Source organism: Tachypleus tridentatus, chromosome 13 (assembly GCF_004210375.1).
Source record: "Tachypleus tridentatus isolate NWPU-2018 chromosome 13, ASM421037v1, whole genome shotgun sequence".
NCBI classification, from domain to species: Eukaryota; Metazoa; Arthropoda; class Merostomata; order Xiphosura; family Limulidae; genus Tachypleus; species Tachypleus tridentatus.
In genome coordinates, this window is record NC_134837.1 from 136388179 (window position 1) to 136411686 (window position 23508).

Sequence of the window (23508 nt, forward strand, 5' to 3'; positions counted from 1 at the left end):
TTTTTGTTTGTTTTGAATTTCAAGCAAAGCTACATGAGGGCTATCTGCGCTAGCCATCCCTAATTTAGCAGGGTGAGAATAGATGAAAACCAGCTACTCATCACACCTACAACCAACTCTTGGGCTACTCTTTTACCAACAAGTAGTGGGAGTGACTGTTACATTATAACGTCCCCAACAGCTGAAAGGGCGAGCATGTTTGACGTGACCGTGATTCGTAGCTGCGAACCTCAGACTGCGAGTCAAGCGCCATAACCACCTATCCATTTATCCAATAGAGAAAAAAAGGAAAATGCCAAACCATACTGAATTAGTTAAATTTAAAAGTTAGAGAAAGCATGTAAGTATCCTTATAAAATAAATAAATAAAAAATTACTAAAAGTAAACTAAAATTTGATGGTAAAACAAACACAGAAAAACAACAGAATATATTTAATGAAAATACTGGAAGAAAATCAAAACATTCAATACAGGTTGAAAGTGTTTAAGTAGATAATACTATTAGTAAATGTAATGCAAGAAAATTGTTTTGTTTAAATTTAGACCAGTTAAGTATAATACAATGTAAAAAAATTAAATAATACAAAGTTAATGTTTGTTTGAATTTCGCGCAAAGCTACTCAAGGGCTATCTGCGCTAGCCGTCCCTAATTTAGCAGTGTAAGACTAGAAGGAAGGCAGCTAGTCATCACCACCCACCACCAACTCTTTCACCAACGAATAGTGGGATTCACCGTAACGTTATAACGCCCCCACGGCTGAAAGGACGAGCATATCGAACCCGCGACCCTCGGATTACAAGTCGAACGCCTTAACACGTTTGGCCAAGCCGGGCCCTAAATTTAATGTGCTGAACACCAACTTACGAAGATGAAGCGATAAAAATGATAAATTATCTGAAATAAAAATGTTACAGGAAAAAATTAAAATGGAAATTTAAATCATAAAACTAATAAATTAATAACAGTTATAACGTATTTACTTAATATGTCAATGAGAAAATGAATTTTTTCCAGAATTTTTTAAAATGTGCTGTCAATTAAACAAATATTAAGGAGACAGTGTATGTTATTTGAAATGCCCAAAAAGTAGTTACAGATTAATAAAATGTTAATTATCAATAAATATTTTTCTCAATTTAGATATAAGAAAAATAACAATAGGCAAAGTGCACTGCATAAGGTGACTATTAACTTTGTTTGTTTGTTTGTTTTTGAATTTCGCGCAAAACTACACAAAGGCTATCTGCGCTAGCCGTCCATAATTGAGCAGTGTAAGACTAGAAGGAAGGAAACAAGTCATCATCACCTATTGCCAACTCTTGGGCTACTCTTTTACCAACGAATAATGGGATTGAACGTAATATTATAACGCCCCCACGGCTGAAAGGGCGAGCATGTTTGGTGTGATGGGGATTTGAACCGTCAACCATCAGATCTGGAGTCGAACGCCTCAACCAACCTGGCCATGCCGAGTGAAAGATTCGCTCCATTAACACAGTACAGAGACTTCTGAACAATTACAATTAGAAATATTAAAAGTCCATATGCAACAAGCAAGAATTGTATGGTTATTAATAAATGAAATCATATTTTGAAAAGTGATAACAACTGATCTTTATTGTACACAGCAAAAGCTTTAGATACAATTGCACATGAACTTTTATTTAAAAACTTTATAAAAATGGATAAAGGTATATTGTTTGAAATCACTATTTTATAATAATATTCTAAATCAAATCAAATCACCATTTAATGCAGGGGTTCTTAACCAGGGGTGCCCGCACCCCTAGGGGGTGCGAAGATGATTCCCAAGGGGTGCGAGGATGCCCATGAATAATTAAAGCAAATCTATATTTTTACATAAGAGTATGCTTTATATTTTTAGCTTTTTTTATATTTAAGTTTCCAGGGGGTGCGAGAAATGATTACGGATTTGAAAGGGGTGCAAACACTGAAAAAGGTTAAGAACCACTGATTTAATGGTATATATATATATATAAATTATTATTTACTAAATAATAGTTTATATATATACCATTAAATAGTAATTTGATTTTATTTAGAATATTATTATAAAATTTTTGTGATTGATACAAATAATTTTCTTTAAATATATTCTTTTTAACTTCATGAATTTATGAATTTCCAAGCTTATTAGCTTCTGTTTCGTACATTGACTTATTACTTTAGGCCCGGCATGGCCAAGCGTGTTAAGGCGTGCGACTCGTAATCTGCAGGTCGCGGGTTCGCATCCCCGTCGCGCCAAACATGCTCGCCCTCCCAGCCGTGGGGGTGTTATAATGTGACGGTCAATCCCACTATTCGTTGGTAAAAGAGTAGCCCAAGAGTTGGTGGTGGGGGTAATGACTAGCTGCCTTCTCTCTAGTCTTACACTGCTAAATTTGGGACGGCTAGCACAGATAGCCCTCGAGTAGCTTTGTGTGAAATTCAAAAAAACAAACTTTTTCTGTTAATTCCATATATCATTACCAATTCTACTTAATATTTTATAAACATATGATTTAGGTAAAGTAATATGTTTTAATTTTGTATAATCATCCTCTGATGTTGATAACATACCCAATGTATTATATTTTGTAATTATTTTATAATTCTACATTTTTAACGCCCACGATAGCAAGTGGTATGTTTATGGACTCTTTCCACTAGAAACCGGATTTCCAGGCCCAGCATCGCCAGGTGGTTAAGGCACACGACTTGTTATCTGAGGGTCGCTGGTTCGAATGTTTACTTTTGTTTTTTGAATTTCGCGCAACGCTACACGAGGAATATCTGCGCTAGCCGTCCCTAATTTAGGTGTGTAGAGGGAAGGCAGCTACTCGTCACCACCCACCGTCATCTCTTGGGCTACTCTTTTATCAACGAATAGTGGGATTGACCGTCACATTATAACGCCCCATGGCTGAAGGGGTGAGCATGTTTGGTGTAAAGGAGATTCGAACCCGAGACCCTTGGTTTACGAGTCAACTGTTTTAACCACCGGGCCATGCCAGGCCTCAATGTTTACTGATGTATTTATTTATAATACATTAAATTTTTAAATAAAATATAATGCACTCTCTAGGAAATCTTGTAGACTATAATGAGTAGAGTAAAAGTTTTAATACTTTTTAGAACATTTCATAGTTATTGTTAATGACATTTGCTTAAATGTACACTAACTAAAAAATTAAACTCGTAAATCATAAATTAATAAAGCTATTTCTATGTAACAAACTTAAAAACTGCATAAGTCATAAATAAATACCTTAGAAAACGAACAAGAAACTTAAAGGGATTCGAATTTTCTGTTGGATACCCTTGTTGTTAACAATATTTTTGTTGGTAAACATTCACGAATTCACTGTATAGTTAAATTCGTTTTCCCGTATTTATTTGTTTCTGTTTTCAGATAACAATGCACACCTACAGAGCTGCGTAATTACGTTGCTACAAAACCGTGTGGTATAAACGCCTACAGCTGAAATTATGTTGTCATGTTCCTATTGTTATTGTCACAAAACTACGATTATAATATTGAGGTTATACTCTCTAAATGGAGTGCGTGACGTACGTAGATGAAACTGTGCAAAATAATACATACAACAAATAGAATTAGTCATGTGATCTGGCTTATTACATTTTGACAAACATTTATTTGTAGGTTTCTAATTCATATAGCGCCAAGTAGTATAGTTCGAGAAAAGCGGTCCCTCCCTTTATTGGAATAATAAATACTAAGCTTTCCTTGAAAGAAAAAAGCACAATATTTATTATTAATAATTACATACGCACTAAACTTGCGCCCCCTTTTAGGTTAGCATTTACCGAGTACGAGATTCAAGTGAAACTGAGAAGTTTACTAGCGGCCATATTCGGGAACACCTAGTACAATCTGATCAAATACTCTAAAAACATAAAATGACTTCACATACTACGTTGAACTGTATAAATCGACCATGGATCATTAGCATAGGCGAATAGATCACATGATTCCACGAATACATTGATCTATTTAAAGACAGAATACAGATTTCTATAATTAAATTTTGATTAAGAATTGATTGGCCTAGGTTGTATTTGGAGTCAGATAATCAGTACGGTCACTAAATGATTACGGGAAATGTTCTGGTAAACAATAGTTAACCATTTAATCACGTACCGTTTTTCAGTCATATCACGCACAGAATCATCAGCACATAATTCAGGTTCAGAACTAAGATAATCTTTAGTTTGCACAAGTTCAATTATTTCGTCAAATGTGAAAACACTGTAGCGATATGATGGCATTTTGAGTCCGTTTTTTTCATAAACATCAAACAATGTTTTACTACAAATACAACCGATGCTTTGATCAGTAGAATGGGTCGTACTGAAAAGCTCAGTGACTTTCAACGTGGTACTGTTGTAGGATACCACCTTTCCAACAAGTCAGTTCGTCGAATTTCTGCCCTGCTAGAGCTGTCCCGGTCATCAGTAAGTGCTGTGATTGTGAAGTGGAAACGTCTAGGAGCAATAACACCTCAACCAGAACGGAACCGCCGAGTGCTGAAGCGCGTAAAAATCATCTCTACACAGTTGCAACACTCATTACAGAGTTCCAAACTGCCTCTGGAAGCGACATCAGCACAATAACTGCTCGTCGGGAACTTCATGAAAAGGGTATCCATGGCCGAGCAGCCCCACACAAGCCTAAGATCACCATGCGCAATGCCTAGAGTCAGTTGGAGTGGTGTAAAGCACTCTACCATTGGACTCTGGAGCAGTGGAAACACGCTCTCTGGAGTGATGAATCACGCTTCACTATCTGGCAGTCTGACGGATGAATATCGGTTTGGCGGATGCCAGGAGAACGCTACATGTCTGAATGCATAGTACCAACTGTAAAGTTTTGTGGAGAAGGAATAATGATTTGGGGCTGCTTTTCATGGTTTGGGCTAGGCTATTTAATTCCAGTGAAGGGAAATCTCAATGCTACAGCAATCAATGACATTCTAGAGAATTGTGTTTCCAACTTTGTGGCAAGAGTTTGGGAAAGGCCCATTTTTGTTTCAGCATGACAATGTCCCCGTGCACAAAGCGAGGTCATAAAGACATGGTTTGTCAAGGTTGATGTGGAAAAACTTGACTGGTCTGCACAGACCCCTGATCTCAACCCTATCGAACACCTTTGAAATGAATTGGAACGCCGACTGCGAGTCACGCTTTTCACTAGATTTTGGAACATGGATTCGCTCCTATTCAGCCACAAGAGCATTAGTGAGGTCAGGAACTGATGTCATATTAATTCCCATGATTTTAGAATGAGGTGTTCAACAAGCACATATGGGTGTGATAGTCGGGTTTTCACATACTCTTGGTCATGTAGTGTACCTCTTACCTAATAACATTATAAAATGGTGTATTAGTAGGGTATTTGTGTGAATGCATTTTGTGTAAACTACCAAATGAAGCAACAGACTGACTACTAATAGAGAGTTTATCTCAGAGTGAATGTGTGTGTGTGTTTTCTTATAGCAAAGCCACATTGGGCTATCTGCTGAATCTACTGAGGGAAATCGAACTCATGATTTTAGGGTTGTAAATCCGTAGACATACCGCTGTACCAGCGGGGGACCAGAGTAAATGATGAACGTTGTAAATGAATAGACATGGCCCCGACAAGGGTATTGAATTCAAACTATATACTTTTGTAAAATCAACGCCCTCAAACTTGTACCTGACTCTCCCAGGTCCATGTGGGCCTAAATCACGATGAAGGAGAAATGTAAAATAACTTAACATTCATTGGCATGGCCCTGAAAAGGACAAGATGAATGGAAAATTAAGTAAAGAAACTACAAGCCTCAGACTAAATTAACATCCAAGAAGTGGGGAAGATGTCAAAATGCACCTGACATTCTCAGGTCTACATTATTAACTATATTATGTTTACTATAACCATAATTAAGTTTAACGGTGCATAGTTACCATGGTAATATATGTGAAAGGAGATATTGTCATAATAATTATAACAATGCTCATTAACAGTATATATATATATATATATACTGAGATTACAGCCGAAAATATCACTAAGAGTGAGGGCATCCAACTGAAAAAACAATGCATTTTAATCTCTATAAGCAAGAACACAATAACAGTATATCTAATTAGTTATACCGATTACCAGATTGATTTTTAGTTTTGATTTAAATGGTGTAGCTTGCTCTGATCGGAAGTTGATATTAATTTTCTCAGTTACCATGGCAACAACCAGCAGATGATGAAAGCTAAAACCAACAGTTCCGTTTGAAAGTTAATTTTGACTGTTTACGAAAGTGACAGATTTGTAAGTGAAAAATAATTTGCTGCTGAAATAAGTATTACTGAGGCTAACAAATTTTGTGTTTCCCGCTAGAACCCAATAACCCCCCAACCAAAAATATCCAATTAAAATTCGTTGAACAATGTTTACAGACTGTTATATTAGATTCATTTTGATTCGATGATTGGCTGGCATCTGGTTGTAGGGTGGAGTTTTTTGTGTGTTTTTTTACGTGGCATTTAATCAATATTAAACATCGACTCTAGATCAATATCTCTGTAATGCCCTAAAGTTACGCTGTTTTCAATGTTTGTACAGAACATATGCTCATTATAGGACTGGATCTAGGGTGTTAAACATCGACTCTAGACTAATTCTCTGTGATGCTTACGTACACATCACGTATTGAGCCTGGCATGGCTTTGTAGTTGATTTAAAGCGCCTTAATTGCAATCTGAAGATCATGAGTTCGAGTCACTGTTATCGAAAATGCTCGCCCTTTCAGCCATGGTGATGTTATAATTTTACGGTCAATACTATTATTAATTGGATGGTGATGACTAGCTAGTTGCCTTTCCTCTAATCTTTCAGCGCTAAATTAGATGGTCCTCGTGTGGCATTGCGTGAAATTCAAACTAAACCAAACATAATGTATTATAACGCGAACCCCAGATGATAATGCTAACTTGAGAATAAATGATAAATTAACACCGTATATATTTTTATCTGTTCTTGATTATAGCTGGTATTAAACGCCATGCCAATTAATAAGAATGATATAACTTGTAGAGCGCAGCACGTTATAAAGATAACTTTGTTTAATATTACACTTATTTTAATCTGGCTTGGTTACCGTGGAAACGGTCTGGTGTCGAATGGTTCGGATTATTCTAGTTTTAAGTAGGCCTACTTGAAGTTCGCGTAATGTTTACCATGCTGTTTGTGCAACGAGAGGAAGAAAAATAAATGCAACAGAGAAAACAGTGGGTTCGTTGAAACTTTGTTTACTTTGTCCGCAAAATTCTGTTTGCTCTTGAAGAAGTAGGGACGTAAGAGTAGGCGTTGCTATGGAAACTGATCACAGATGGCAGTTAGTTTAATTAAGAAAGCCGTTTAAAAATGTAGCTTCAAGGTTAGACTACTGTTAATGTATTGCATCAAAATAATGTTTTCACTAGATAAATATGCACAGTATATGTTGAGGATAAGAACAGAAAATTAAACATTTGAATTATAAAGTGTTTATAGGTACGAGATTGTTAAGTATCGAGTTCACATTATTGTAAAGTGAGTTGTATGACTTGTTTTTAGGACTCGTAACAAACTTCACGTATAGGATACACAATCACAGTGTGCATCTGATAAAAATCTATATTTTTTGAATAAAATATTATCTATAGAATACAAAACCTGAAACACAAGTATATAAAGTCAAGTTAAGGGAATGGACATATGTTGATGTTAAGGGCGCTATTTTGGTTTGTTTTAGCCACGCTGGGTTATCTGTTGTGTCTATTGTGGAGAATCGAGCCACGGATTTGAGGTTTATCCTACTGGGAAACCTGCTGTTTTGAAAAGCAATTATTTAATTTTGACAACAGTTCTACAGCGCAATTTCTACTGCAAAATATTCCTGACGTAACAAGTTGATTCAGTTACTTATCCATACCTTGTCTCAACCACTGTGGTCCAGTATTACTCTGTGCCCTGCCTCAAACAGTGTGGCCCAGTTATTAACCCATGTCCAGTGTGTATTTAGCTGTATCCTTACACCTATTTCGTAATTTAGTTCAACTTTTTGGTGCTTAGTATAGAGGCTTCTATATGTTCTAACGTTTGATGTATATTTTTGGAATCTGTCGTTCAAACATTAACTACGTTTTACATTACAGCTCTACGTACACTGACTACAAAACAGTGATCTGTATAGAAATATTTTTGTTGAATAGTTGATGGTACGCGAACATATAACTAGATGGCACTACCAACTGAAATCATAATTATCCAAACACGTTCAGGTAGTTCATGTGCAGGAAAGGAATTGGTCTTTGTTTCCTTCTATACACAGCGTAAATGTAATTTGCTGCTGCTGTAAAACTCTGACTGGTAATTATACAGAAGACAGCACAGGACTTTATGTAAACTTTCCTTTAAACTATCGCGATTATTATTTCCTAAATATTTTGTTTTCCACTGTCTCTTCCGCTCACTAGGATTGCCTATGTGGACAAATAAATAAATGGAACTGAACTGATGATGTCAAGAATAATTGGAACTGAGGTGATACTAAGGAGAATAAATGGGACTGAGATTTAATAAAGAGAATTACCAGAAATGAGACGTTAATAACTAGAATAAGGAACCAGGATGTTAGTAAAGAAAATAACTAGAACCCAGATGTTAATAGAGAAAATAACTGGAACTGAAACATTAGTAAAGAAAATAAATGAAACTGAAATCTTAATGAGTAGAATATAATAGGTTAAGGGTTAGTATTATAAAGGGAAGTCAGATTGTGATTAAAAAGTGGAACTCATTTGGTTGTTTTTATATCACGTTGACGTAAATTTGAAAACAAGAACGTTAAGGCTCATATTACAAAAGTAACCGTTAAATTGTTATTACACAGAGATGTGCTGTGTAACTGTTGTAGTAAAACTGTCATTAGGTCGAACTGTTGTGCTGTGTGTAACTGTTGTACTATAGCTATCATTAGTTCAACCGTATGAGAGTTGTAAAAAAAAAAAAGATTTGATTATAGGAGTATAAAATCTTTAGGACAGGAAACAAAACTGAAAAAATACCACCATGGAAGATGTTCCTGCACACGTCACTTTTATGAGAAAACCCTCACCACATCTTCTGTCTGTCCGAAGTTCACTTTCAGATTCAAAGAACCATTTTTTTTATCGATTATAAAATAAACATTCCGAATTTTAAGTTTATTGGCTGAAAAACAAAAAAACAGTTATATTAGATTAAAGAAATGCAAGTGTTGACGACGGGTGTTGTTGATTAGCTGACTTCCTTCAAAGCTAGAGACAATTAGCACAGTTTGCTCGTGGAGTTCAACAACCTTTTCTCTAGATCCTGCTTTGTGCCATAAAACACTAAATCAACCAACCAACCAAGGTTAAAGCGTCGTACTTAACCGTCAAATGAACAACTCGTTCAGTTGTATATTAATGGAATCCCAGTACTTCAACAAACTGGGTGGTTTTATAGATGCTTCTGTTATCACACCTGTAAACAACTGACCAAGAAGTCTGAGTGAAATTACTCAATTTATGTGCTATTTATCGTCTGCTGTTTGGTGTTATAATATTCTTAACCATGAAAGTCATTAGAAATCAGTAAATAAGTAGTCTAGCAAAATGTTTTAAAAGGGAACATTTGGAAACAAGGTTGAGAAAAAGGTGCAATATTTATGGTTTGATAAAACTCTGTTAAGTACGACAGGGTACCACGTACTTCTGTCAGCAAGGACATGATGTTTACGCTACGTCTGGTAGTTTGTTTTAAACTTGATCTAGGCAATGGTGACCTTCACCACGTGTTACAACACTTAGCTATTTTGATTAATTAGCACTCTCTTACTGAATTCAATTGGACAACTTAGAGGACGAGGCTAATAAGTACCATTCAGAAGATCTTGGCAAATCGTGATGGGCTACCCACGTGTTACTGAGAAGGGTTGCTTGAAGTCATAAGCTTATATTGCATTTTAATGGCCAATGGGTAGTTGAAAGCATATTTTTCTTTCACGAAGAATTGAATGTAAAGCTCCAACTGACCACCAACTATGAAACTACTATCAACGTCATCGTCTTCAATCTGTTTCAGTTAATAGGAGATTATTAAGGTTTTAGGACTAAGTCATGAGATCTTTCTCGGAGTTAACCAGCGGTCAGTCATTTCCTGACACCCCACGAAGTAGAGAGACGGTCATCCAAAGTGTAACTGGATTCTATAAAAACCAGTTCAATGTCCATGACCTTGACCTCCTCCTGAACAAGCAGCATAATGGAAATGAACCATCTATAAATCAAGTGAGTGGTTGTTTAACCTTATATCCAGAAAAAAATTTACATAATAAAATTATCTTTCTATGACTCAGGTTAGTAAACACTACTTAAAGTCATACATTTAGGACAAGTAATATAAATTTATATTTCGGTGGTTAACATATAATAATTATTAGCTTTAATACACTTATATCAGAGTACATACGACAACTTCAACAAATTCATACACACACATATATTTATACAGATTATAGCATCTATGGTTACTTTTAATATGGTGATATTCAACAATGTCCATTGTAATTTCAACACAGCAATAGAAGAGTAACAATCCAGTACGTCCTTTTGGGCAAGTTTCTAGAGAAAACTGTGTATTTAACTGTTATAACACTCCGATGTAAATTTTTGAGCAAGTTTCTAGTGTAATATCTGTGTACCAAATTATTGTAACATTCCAGAATATGCATTTGGGCAATTTCTAGAGGGGTGTTTGTGCATTTAATTGCTGTAGCGCTCCAGTGTGTTCTTTTGGATAAGTTTCTTGAGGAATATGTGTGTATTCAACTGCTGTAATACAACAGTATTGGCTATTGGGTAGGCAATCTTCTAGAGGAATGTGTTCGTATTCAATTACTGTAACACACCAGAATGTATGATTTGGGGCAAGTTTCAAGAGGAATGTGTGTATCGAACTACTGTGACGATCCTGTGTGTAATTTTGGACAAGATCAAGAGAACTGTCTGTTGTTTCGACTACTGCAACGTTCTACTGTTTTCTTTTTTGCAAGATTTTAGGGGAATACATGTGTATCGATCTACTGAACACTACAGTGTACGTTTTGAAGATTCCCCTCGGTGGACTCAGCAGATAGTCCGATGAGGCTTTGCTATATGGAAACACACACACACACTCACACGTTTTGAGGAAAGTTCTAGAGGAGTGTTTGTGGATTCAATTACTGTAACACTCCACTGTGTGCTTCTGGGCATTTTTCTAGAGAAATATGTGTGCATTCAACTGAAATAACACTTAAGTTTGTGCTTTTGAGCAAATTTCTATAACAATGTGTGTGTATTATTCTACTGTATCACTTTCATGTGTGCTTTGTGGCCAGTTTCTAGAGGAATGTTTGTGTGCTTAAGTGCAGTAACATTTAAATGTATGATTGTGAGCAAAATGATCGAGGAATGTGTTGTATTTTATAACTGTAACATTCCGTTGTGCACATTTGTGTTATGTTTCTAGAGAAATGTATGTGCAATTAACTACTGTAACAGTCCAGTTTATGCTTTTGAGCAAAGTTGTAATGGAATGTATACATATTCGTGTACTGTAAAACTACAGTGTTTGTGGCAGGTTTCTAGAGGAAGGTGTGTATTCAACTAGTTATCCTCAAATCAAGTTTTAATCCTCCCAGTATGACACCATAAAGGTTCACTTTTTGTTTACTCAAACTCCAACTGTTCGTTTAAAATTAGTGTCAGTGGAACTCATCTTAGTCATCCTAGGGACACACACACACACATCTAACTTAAAACGTTTGCGAAATTAGCAGTATTTCAAGAATACATCGTTGATGCTAGACAGAGTTGTCACACTTGGGATCTTTATTTTAGAAACAAGTTATTATGAATTATAAAAGTTTACAGAGTCAAAGTTCAAGGTTACAAGAAATTAATTTCTGTATGATTAGTGAAAATGAATCGTTCGAGATGAGTATAGGTCTTGTCGCTGAGAACAGCATGAAGCCAATTTATCATTCGATACACGTTACTTGTAGACTGAAATGTTAAAGGTCAAGGACATGTAAGAAACATTTCTGTACAGTTAGTAAAAATGAATTGATAAAAATTAGTATATAGGACTTGTCGCTAGAAACAGCTTAATTGTAGCAAAAAATAACACGAAGCCAAGCTATGATTCGATAAATATATATTACTTATCAGTTAGAGGTAAAGTACAAGGCCACTTCAAAGACGTTCCTGAGCTATTAGTATTGGTTAGTTGATAAGAGAGCAACTAATATCTCACTTACTAGCGTGATTATGGGTGAGTAACACGGTAAAGCGTTATTTATAGTATATATGTATGTATGCATGTGTGTGTGTGTGTGTGTGTGTATGCATTGTTAATTTCCAATGGGTTGTTTGGACAGGCATACAAATGGCAGTCTACACTGTCTAATGATTTATTTAGTTGTTTTCCCAAAGCCCTCGATTTTTCTGTTTTATTTGTTATAAATGAACGTGGTTACATACTGTTTTTTATGCACCCAGTAATTTTGAATTTTGAAATTAAAGTAAACCCGAGTATCTTCACGAGGATGAACGACTGGTTTTATCTTATTTTGGGGCGGTGAATGGGTTTCTGCTACAAAACCCTAAAAAGAAGAAACATCAAGGCAAGTGCGTTGTTTATAACCAGGCAAATCTATTGGCTACAGTTGTCCGTGAGTAGGATATTTATCAAACAGCACCTAACGTGTTGAGACGAACCAATCACAGAATATTAGTTGTTGTGCAGACTCAAATACATTACAACTACGGAGGCTAAAACCACCTAATATCGTGAAATACGTTTATTCCTTGTATTTTGTCAAATGCCCGAAGAAATATAATGATGAAAGAGAAGAAGGATGGACATACATCAAAACATACATACTTCCAGATATAGTAGTATCCAAGACTGGGCTGGAACAAACATTATCTATACGTACAGATATGTTAACACCCAAGATATGGCTGAAACAAACACACATACGTATAGATATATTAGTACCCAACACCTAGCTGGAATAAATATACATATATATATTAGTACGCAAAGCCTGGCTGGATAAACATACATACATGCTGATATATAGGTGCCAAAGGTCTGACTGGATAATCATACATATGCACAGATATGTTAATACCCAAGACCTTGCTGGTCAAACATACATACGTACAGATATATTAATACCCAAGACCTTGCTGGACAAACACACATACGTACAGATATATTAATACCCAAGACCTTGATGGATAAACTTTACTTTGTTTTACAACAGCATAAGTCACAAACGTTTCGATCAATTAACATCTTCCGTGATTGTATAATAAAAGTTTGTTGGCGGTTATACCGCCATTGATACTTAACGTTTGGTCATTACGTGAGTTAGATGGTCAGGTTTTTCCCAAAAATTCCTTTTCTAGATTTTACAAAATATGTACACATTGATATTTCAACTCAGAATTCTTGATTGTAGTCTGGTTATAATTTCAGACTACTAACAAATAAGGACATTAAAATCTGATAGCAGAAATTAAAACTTTTAGTTATAAATAAATACTCGACGTAACATATTATTAGATATAACATTATATATATATAAATTAAAATATAACGCTTACATGAATAATGAGGTATAAATATATAAATTTATTATAAAATTGTGCTTTTCTTCTAATAGCAAAGCCACATTGGGCTATCTGCTGAGTCCACCGAGGGGAATCGAACCCCTGATTTTAGCTGTTGTAAATCCGTAGACTTACCGTTGTACCAGCGGGGGGACTATTATAGAAATACACAATTTCTTCTGCCCCGACAAAAAAAAGAGAGAAAGAAAAAGGAAAGTTCGTTTTTTTTTCCACAGAGGGGAATTACCCTAAATGTTAAGTATAAACTACATGAAATTCTGGAATGCAACATTTTGTTGAGGGGAAGAGGATATCTTTAGATATATTACCCCAAAAGGAAACTCGAAATATTGGCTATGATCTTGCATTAGAATATAATATATATACAAAACTTTAAATTCAAAACAGTTAAAATTGGTTAGAAATGCATCATTTAAAAACAACGTTCCACCACTGTTAACATGACATCATCAGGTATTCAGCACAATCGTACGTGACACTTAAGTATTCCCAGTTGGTGACGTCAACTACATAATCTTGAACTAGCAAAAATATAAACCTACTCTTTCTGTTTCATTTTTAAAGGTTTGTATTCCTTTATTAAAATGACTTCTTTTATTTTACGCTTATTAATATTAAGTTCTTGACAAATATTTTTTTTATATTTTTATTACAATATTCTTTATCTTGAAAATAGTGGTAAACACATGACAGAGCATGTCCGTCTTCTGTTATTCTAATACTTAAAATTATTCCAGTCTCTCCTATATGGAGGTTATTACAGTCCGGACATTCTACACTATAAACTACTTTCTCAATAGTAGTTGGTTTAATTCTGTTTTTAAAGACTGTATTCATCTTTATATCCTGGTATAAATACAGATTTTTTCCTACAACTAGAAACGTATAGATCCTTCGTATTTCTTTCGAAATCTTTTTATCGTATTTCGTAGGCCAGGTACATAAGGAATTACTCAATAAACCATATTATCCGAATGCTGTTTCCTTTTTATGTCAATTTATAAGTTTTTATGTAGTTTTAACCATACTAATAGAATAATCATTCTCTTCGCCACCATATTTTTCAGATAATGAACTTCATTGAACATCTTTCTTTAAAATGCAATTAGTTTTAGCAATAGCTAATAATGTTTTGATAATCATTTTTATTTGAGATTTGTGATGAACTAACGACATGTATACTAACATTTTAAAGATACAGAACATTGTAATAAAAATAAATAAATAAAAATAAAATTATTTGTTGATAACCTGATATTAATGAACGTAAAATAAACGAAGCCATTTTAATAAAGAAATGAAAACCTTTAATAAATAAAACACAAGGAGTAGGTAGGTTCATATTTTTACTAGCTCAAGGTTATATGGCAGACGTCACCAACTGTGCTGAATATCTGCTGTAAACAGACAGTGACGAAACCTTGTTTTTTTAACTTATGCATTTCTATCCAGTTTTGGTGTTTTTGAATTTTAAATGTTGTAGTGTGTGGGATAAATCCTACATTTATAAAATATATACTTCATATAGCTATACATCACAAGTGCGCAAGTTTCAAGCAAAAAAAGGAGGGATAATTTCCCATCGTTGCTTCCATTTCTCTTTGAACCTTTATGTTCTTGATCCCCTGGAATAAATTGAGATTATTCTATGATAACTTCTATATTTTAGGTGCAGAATGCAGCTAATTGACGATAATATATCACACTAATTAGTCAGTTGGTTGATAAATTGTATAAAAGAACAGCGACACCAAAACTCCTAATGACAATACCATAACTAAACCATCTAAGCTGTTTAGATTACTCGAAGACAAGGTTATAAATTCCACACATGGTGAATTTCTTCTACCAAAATAATTTTATTTCAAGTTGTTTATGCATGAAACTTAGTGTACCAGAAGTAGTCGGCATGATCGTATAGTTCATGAAAAAAACTAAAAATAAAAAATTCAGTGGTGAGTATCTGAGTGTCAGTCAACTCAAAATTTTATAATCAGCCAATCCTCTGTTGACCACCGTGTTTCTTCTTGCTCAATTTCACCCACGTCAAAAACTTTTTTTTAAAGAAAAGAACGAGATTAAAAAAAAAATGATCATTTGTAAATTGTAAGGTTTAAAATTGTACACTGGAGGCTCTTTGGTTAACTAAATATGTTTAATTTTTTAAAAATTCTATCATTTCTATGGTGACTTTAAATATGTAATATGTTTTCATTGTACTGTTCATATGGTAACTGTAATGTGCTTATAACATTTCCAGTATGTCGTGTATACGAGGTCTGCTCAAAAAATACGCGGACTGACGTCATAAAACAAAATGTGCTTTATTTAGAAGTTACAGGTCTGGGACCCCTTCAAAGTACTCTCCTCCCCAACGCACACACTTATCCCATCGGTGTTTCCACTTGTTGAAACAGTCCTGGTACGCTTCTTTTGTAATGTCCTCCAGCTCCTTCGTCGCATTTGCCTTAATCTCGGGAATCGTCTCAAATATTCTTCCTTTCAAGAGTCTTTTGAGTTTGGGGAACAAGAAAAACTCGCAAGGAGCAAGGTCAGGTGAGTAGGGGAGGGGGAAAGAACAGTGATCGAGTGTTTGGCCAAAAACTCACGAGTTCTGAGGGTTGAATTTTGAAGCAACGCGGTGCATCTTCAATTTTTCGGTCAAAATCTCGTAACAAGATCCAACTGATATCCCACACTCTTCAGCAAGCTTCCTGACAGTCAAACGTCGATTTGCCCGCACCAGGGTGTTGATTTTGTCGACGTGTGGGTCGTCAGTTGACGTGGAAGGACGTCCAGGACGCTCATCATCTTCAATGGACTGTCGACCATCCTTAAAACGTTCATGCCACTTGAAACATGCCGTACACTTCATAGCAACATCACCGTAAGCCGTGTTAAGCATAGCAAAAGTTTCAGTCGCAGATTTTCCAAGTTTAACACAAAATTTCACAGCAAGTCGTTGCTCCTTCAGGTCATTCATTCTGAAATCCTCCAAACGAAAAAATCGCACTTCACTTAAAATCGCGTAGCTAATACACAAATGAAGATATCTGCAATCGGGAAATGGCGTCGTAATTAGCTGATCTGTGCGAACCTAGCGACACCAAGCGGATTCCCCTGGAACCAACTGGAGCCGCGCAATTCAAACAGTCCGCGTATTTTTTGAACAGCCCTCGTATTTGTAAATCTTTTCAAGTGTGTCCAGAATTGTTTAGGATCAGTTTTGTGATTTAGATCGGAACAGAAGGTGTCCCAGTTTTCTTGTTTTTGTTGTCTGATTAAGTTTCGTATTTTATTCCTTATTGTGTTTATCTGTGTTTTAAGTGTGGGGTTGCGATTTTGAATGTACTGTCTGCGGAGTATACGTCTGTCTTTAATTAAGTGTATTATGTCTTTATGTGATTGCCATGAATGAGTTGTTGTGAAGTGTTTTTGTTTCGGTATCGAACTGTTGGCTGCATGTTTTAGACACTCAGAGATGATATGACAGTATGCATCTATATCTGATGCGTCCGCGGCAATATGTAGTACTTCTGGAGGTAAGGTTTCATTTAATATAGTTTGGAAAACTGGCCAATTAGCTTTTTTTGTAGTTCAGTTGGTCTTTAACTATGATTTTATTTAAGTGGGGGGTGAGATTGAAGATACACCAAACTGGGAGGTGGTCACTATCCAAATCGTGACCAACATGAAAATTTACGAATTTGCGACTCATATTTGACGAACACAGGCATAGGTCCAGTATTTCGCTGGTGCCGTGTGCGTACGAAATATGTGTTGGTGTTGCATCATTTAATAAAGTCATGTTTGATTCATCCAGAAATTGAAAAAAGTAAATTGCCATTTGCGTTTGTACTTCGACAGTTGAATGCTATACGTTTACTGTTTAGGTCGCCGATAATAATAAGATTAGAATTGCTATTATACAATATATTCAATAGATTTACATCTAACACTGTACTAGGCGAGCAGTAGATGCCCGCCACAGTAACGTCTGTATGATTTTACGTTTTTTACATTAATCATTATTGATTCATTACTGGAAGTGATACTAAGTTCCTGAACTATAAGTTCAGTCTTATACAATAATAAAATACCTCTGTTTGGATCTCTATTATCCTTCCTGTCATGTCTAATAATGGAGTAGCCGTTTAATTTGAATCGATGGTAGTTATATAGGAGAGTTTCACTAATTATAATTACATCAGGTTTTATGGAGTTTGTTGTATCTTCAATCTCATGTTTCTTGGAAGCAAGAGCACCCTGGATATTGATGTGTAGGACTGTGAAGTTATCCATGTTTAGTAGAGTTTATGATGGAGGTTAAAATTTGCGGCAAGAACTTGTGTATGTTTTTCAATATGATTTTAACTATTATGTCTGTGAGACTGTTGGTGTTTGTAGGGTTTGTATATTCTGCCATTATTTCCGAGAAAGTGGAAGTTATGGCAGATGTCAGTGTGGTTTCAATCGTTGTTGGTTTATACAGGAACAACAAACACAGTATATCCACCACTGGAACTGGATGGAGAAACAGCATACACTAACACATAAAAAGCCGAGATATTTAACAAACACCTAGAAAACACGTTCAAGACACATCATGAACCAGGCATGAACAAATACTTTTATAATACAGTCACCAACTTTATTGATCAAAATAGAAGCATTTTTACACCTAAATTTCCAGTCAACACTATTACACACCAAGAAAAACAAAAGACTGGAGCACTCATCAACTGATAAAATATATCACTGTAACAGAAGTCGTAACTGCTATTAACAACACAAAAAACAAAGCCCCTGGAGAAGATGGTATTCAAGCTATCCTCCTAAAACAAGGCACTCAGAGATTATATGAACACCTAACAGCGTTATTTAATCTCTCACTATCAGCAGGATATATCCCCGTTTCTTGGAAGGAAGCAATAATTTTAATGTTCCAGAAAGAAGGAAAGCCAGCGAATAAACCAAACAACTACCGCCCGATTAGCTTAACCAGTTGTATTGGCAAAGTATTAGAGAGGATAATTAGTAATCGTCTGTCAGTTTACTTAGAAGAAAATTCAAAATTACCAGAAATTCAAAACGGATTTCGAAAAAACCGCCAAACTACAGACCACCTGATTCGACTTACAGAATCAATTACCGACAGCTTCAACAAAAACGAATGCACTGTAGCTTGCTTTCTCGACATTGAGAAAGCTTTTGACACAGTGTGGCATAATGGTTTACGTCATAGATTACTTGAAATGGCATTACCCCAGGAAACTATTCGCTGGCTGTCCAACTTCCTGGAAACAGAATGTGTAAAGTAAATGTAAATGGGGCCCACTCAGGGTCCTTTTCACCCGAAGCAGGAGTCCCGCAGGGATGGGTTGTTAGCCCTATATTATTTATCATGTACGTGAGTAATATGCCTCGGTTGGACCTAAATTTAGGTTATGCATCACAGTTCGCTGACGATGTAGCAGTCTGGAAAAGTGCCCCCACTCCGTCAATAGCAGCAACGAACCTACAACCAGTCCTAAATAACATCGAAGAATACTGCCAGAAATACAGAATCAAAATCAATATTCCAAAAACCCAAGTCGTATTATTCAGCAGACTGAATAAGCTGAAAAAAGATCCACCAAAACTCTATATGAATGGATCACTTTTACTGACTGCTACTTCTGCTAAATTTCTAGGTCTAACCTATGATTCAAAATTAACGTGGTTACCACATATTAAAAATATACTGATACGAATCTGGAAAAGAGCAAACTATGCAAGAAGTCTTTCAGGTAAAATCCAAGAAACATCACCAGACAACATACTTAAAATCTACAAAACGTACATTAGACCAACAATAGAATATGCATCACCTGCCTGGATTAACATAGCACCCACACATGTACAGAAACTTCAACGTATACAAAATTCAGTACTAACTTCAGCATATAAAATACCACGTAGCACCTCAACCACATTCATGCACAAGTATGCAAACATAGACACAATATCTGAAAGACTCTTGCATAATTCTCTAAAATATTTCAATAAGAATTGGCATAAAAATGACTTAATGTGTGATCTCGACAAATATCACGTACATGATGTAAATAGTCCTAAAAACATCTCCCCTTTTAACATATATTTAAGAAATGTGACACAAGCTGGCCACTATGCACTAGACACTTAGTCCTTGTTTCTTTTTTTATTATTATAATTATTATTTTTCTTTTTTTTAATCATTATTACTTTTTTTCTCTCTTATTGAATTCTTATTCAAGTATTGAATAATAATTATTATTATTACTTTTTGTGTGTGTGTGTGTGTGTGTTACTACAAGTAGTAGTAGCATTCTCTCTATGAAGAAAAAGGAGAAAAATACAAAAATATATATATATGAAAATAAAAAAATAAAAAATGAAGAAAAAACACAAGAGAAATAATAAAAGGAAAAAAAAACCAAAAAACTTCTTGTTCGTCCATGCATGGACTGTGCCCTGAAATGGGCCTGAGTATGATGTTATACTTTTACTCTGGCCCAAAGCTAAAAAAAACAACAAAAAAACCCTAAAGACCTAAAGACAGACGCTATAATCGTTCGGGAGGGAGGAAGAGGTCAAGTGTACCTGACCCTCCTGGGTATTTAACATCAATACCCAAATACCGACACAGTGGAACAGCCCTCGTATGTTGGCTGTAAGATATATATAATGTTCCAAATTTATCGTTTATACGGTACATATAACATTTCTAGTATATCGTTTACATGGCAACTGTAAGGTGTTTTTTTTAATTATTGTTAAATCATATATGAATTGTTTTCATTATATCATATACATGGTAACTGTAGAATACGTAATATGTTTCACCGTATCGTAACTATAGTAACTACAAAAACATCACGGCTCACTGGTTATTTAAAGGATATGCGTGTATTCACGTGATTTAGACCTTCTCTGAAACAAAGTTGTAGTGTTTTAAAAAACAAAACTTTAAAAACTTATCGTTCTTTGTTAAATCCGATAAAACAAGACTCATTGTTCATCAGAATAAATCAGTCTGACCAACGTAAAGTTCAAACCTGTCAACGTTGACATGACCATTCAGTGTTCCCTACGAAACAAAGATAACATTTTTTATAAACATTTGTATTTGCATAAAGACATCACGAGCAATTAAATGAGAAAACATTAGTGCCAAATTTAATCCATCTGCCAACACGGACTTCAACTGTATAATTACTTGGTTTGCCCTGTATAAACGTACGACATCAAGATAGCTGTTAATTCTACCTACAAGCAGTTGAATTAACACGTAAGAGTAGACACGCAGTTTCTTATCTTAACTGACTGGTTTGTTTTAGAATTCCGCGCAAAGCTACAAGTTTATCTACGCAATGTAATCCCTAATGAACAACTAACAGACCACAGGAAAAGCAGCTAGTTAACAACACCAACCGCCAACTTTAGGACTTCCCCATTCGAAAAAATGGAGTTGAGTATAACTTTTATAATGTACTCACGGTCCCAAGATGCAGATTTAAAGTCGGGGCACGACAACAACCATCCAACGCCCGTCTCTTGAAGAGGATGGTTACTGATTGGAACACTATTTTCATTGAAGTTAGCAATAGTTGACTATCCTTTGTCCAATTCAACTTACTTCCAGTTCGTGTTCATGAATATTTAACTCAATCAGAGCTCATAGGTTCATTGGTTGTTTCTTTTGAAATTCGCGCAAAGATCCACAAGGATTAGCTGCGCTAGTTGGCCCTACTACGGCAATGTAAGGCTAGAGGGAAGATAGCTAGTTATCACCATCCATTGTAAACTTGTAGGACACTCTTTTACCAACGAATAGTGCGATTGACTACCACATTACAATGACCCAACGGGTGAAAGTCGAGCGTGTTTGGTGTGACAGGGATTCGAACCCATGACCCTCAGATTACGAGTCGAACGCCACGTGGCCATGCTGGATCTCACGGGTTCAAATACAACGGAGGAAAGAAAATTACGTTTTAACTGAAAAATATGAAGTAGTTAATCGATGAAAAAGGACTTTACGTAATAAAATGATCTAGAATTTGAAATTTTCGTCAGTGAGATTTTACAGTCATGTGTTGAAATCTCTAGCAGGTCCGTGTTTATCTCTGGTGTAATTCAGTCAGTTCCATGTTTATATCCACTGTGAACAGAGAGTGTTGAATACATTGCTGCCTTTCTTCTAGTCTATCTAGGTAACGTAGGGCCCAGCATGGCCAGGTTGATTAAGGCTTTCGACTAGTCGCGGGTTCGAATCCCAGTCGTACCAAACATGCTCGCCCTTTCAGCCGTGGAGGCGTTATATTGTGACGATCAATCCCACTATTCGTTGGTAAAAGAGTAGCCCAAGAGTTGGCGGTGGGTAGTGATGGCTAGTTGCCTTTCCTCTAATCTAAAATTGCTAAATTTGGAACGGCTAGCGCAGATAGCCCTCGTGTAGCTTTGTGCAAATTTGAAATAACCACAAAACAAACAAAATTAGGTAACGCTGTTTTACAGTGTGATCCGAAACCCCAACCAAAACCAAGTATTCGATTTTGTATTACTGAGAGCAACAATGTTCCGTGAAGGTTGAAAACTTTGGTTAAAAAGTAATTCAAGTTCCTTGAGATATTTGTGGTCAAAACTAAATATGCCTATATATTTATATGTACATATGTATATATATCTTTTTAATTAGTGAAGCGTTTTCTGTTTATTATTTTTAATTTATTTTTGTTTCGGTTTATTTTCAAGCTATAACAAAATAATATCTTTTTATATATTCAGATATTTACTGCACATCAATATCTCGTGTTTTTCGTAATAGTAGTTTACTAAAATTTGAATACTATCTATTTTAAAAACAAGTGAAATATGCGACTGTTTTTTGGAAACGATTCGTAAGTTGACTGTAGATGAAGCGGTTATTTCTGAGCACGTGAAAAGTAAGTGATTCTGATTTAACATTTACAGGTGTATTCTTCAAATTGTAAATAATTGTCAGCAAATCGTGGTTGAGGTATCCCACATAAGTAACAAAATTAAAACCAATAAACAGTTCTGGTGGTTTTCTGCGTAAATTATTAATAAATAATTCGCTGTTTTATCAAAATGTACCTTACTCTACCTGCTTTATAAATCTTAATCCTGGACTGTGAAATGTCTCACTATTCTGACATCTTTATTCTAGGAAGATGAAGTAAAGATGGAACATGGAGGTGATATAGACGCAGCAATCAACTTATCAACCAATCATCTAATCCGATCTACTTCTGTCTCACGAACTTTAGGCGTGGAAAATGTTGACAGCGAAACTGAGGTATATAAATTTGTGCTATGATTTGCTTAATGTTATCCTTAGCATAGTTGTTTACCGATATAGTAGACACTTCCAAAAAGCCTGTTTTTACCCACACACTAGGCATCTACAATATGGTTGTTTGCTCGTAGAGTAAACTGTTAATACTGTTGTTTACTCGTACAGTAGATTGTTAATAATATTGTTTACTCGTACAGTAAATTGTTAATACTGTTGGTTACACGTACAGTAGACATCTACAATAAGGTTGTTTACTCGTACAGAAGACTGCTAATAATGTTCTTTATTCTTACAGTTGATTATTAATAATGTTGTTTTCGCATAAAGTAGACTGTTAATGTTGTAGTTTACTCGTTTCAGTAGACTATTAATAATGTTGTTTATTCGTACAGTAGACTGCTAATAATGTTG

At 35.4% G+C, this 23508-nt stretch overlaps 1 protein-coding gene and 1 long non-coding RNA gene across 10 annotated transcripts in view; one reads left to right on the forward strand and one right to left on the reverse strand.

Annotated features, from left to right (window-relative positions):
* LOC143239938 (uncharacterized) overlaps positions 1-23508 on the reverse strand; it is a 106786-nt gene that overhangs the window by 41532 nt on the left and 41746 nt on the right. Inside the window, exon 1 of one of the 3 annotated variants that reach the window (XR_013021447.1) lies at positions 3271-3291. The exons of the other annotated variants lie outside the window; for them this stretch is intronic. This is a non-coding gene — a long non-coding RNA (uncharacterized LOC143239938). Of the gene's footprint in view, positions 1-3270; positions 3292-23508 lie in introns of those variants that run through there. 3 annotated transcript variants of the gene reach the window in all.
* LOC143239937 (forkhead box protein P4-like) overlaps positions 1-23508 on the forward strand; it is a 79663-nt gene that overhangs the window by 17219 nt on the left and 38936 nt on the right. For 4 of the 7 annotated variants that reach the window (XM_076481610.1, XM_076481611.1, XM_076481607.1 and 1 more), the window contains exon 2: positions 22969-23097. In XM_076481610.1, coding sequence (XP_076337725.1) covers positions 22969-23097 — 129 coding nt within the window. Of the gene's footprint in view, positions 1-9087; positions 10359-22968; positions 23098-23508 lie in introns of all 7 variants that reach the window. The other 3 variants (XR_013021442.1, XM_076481605.1, XM_076481606.1) reach the window with 1 other exon arrangement.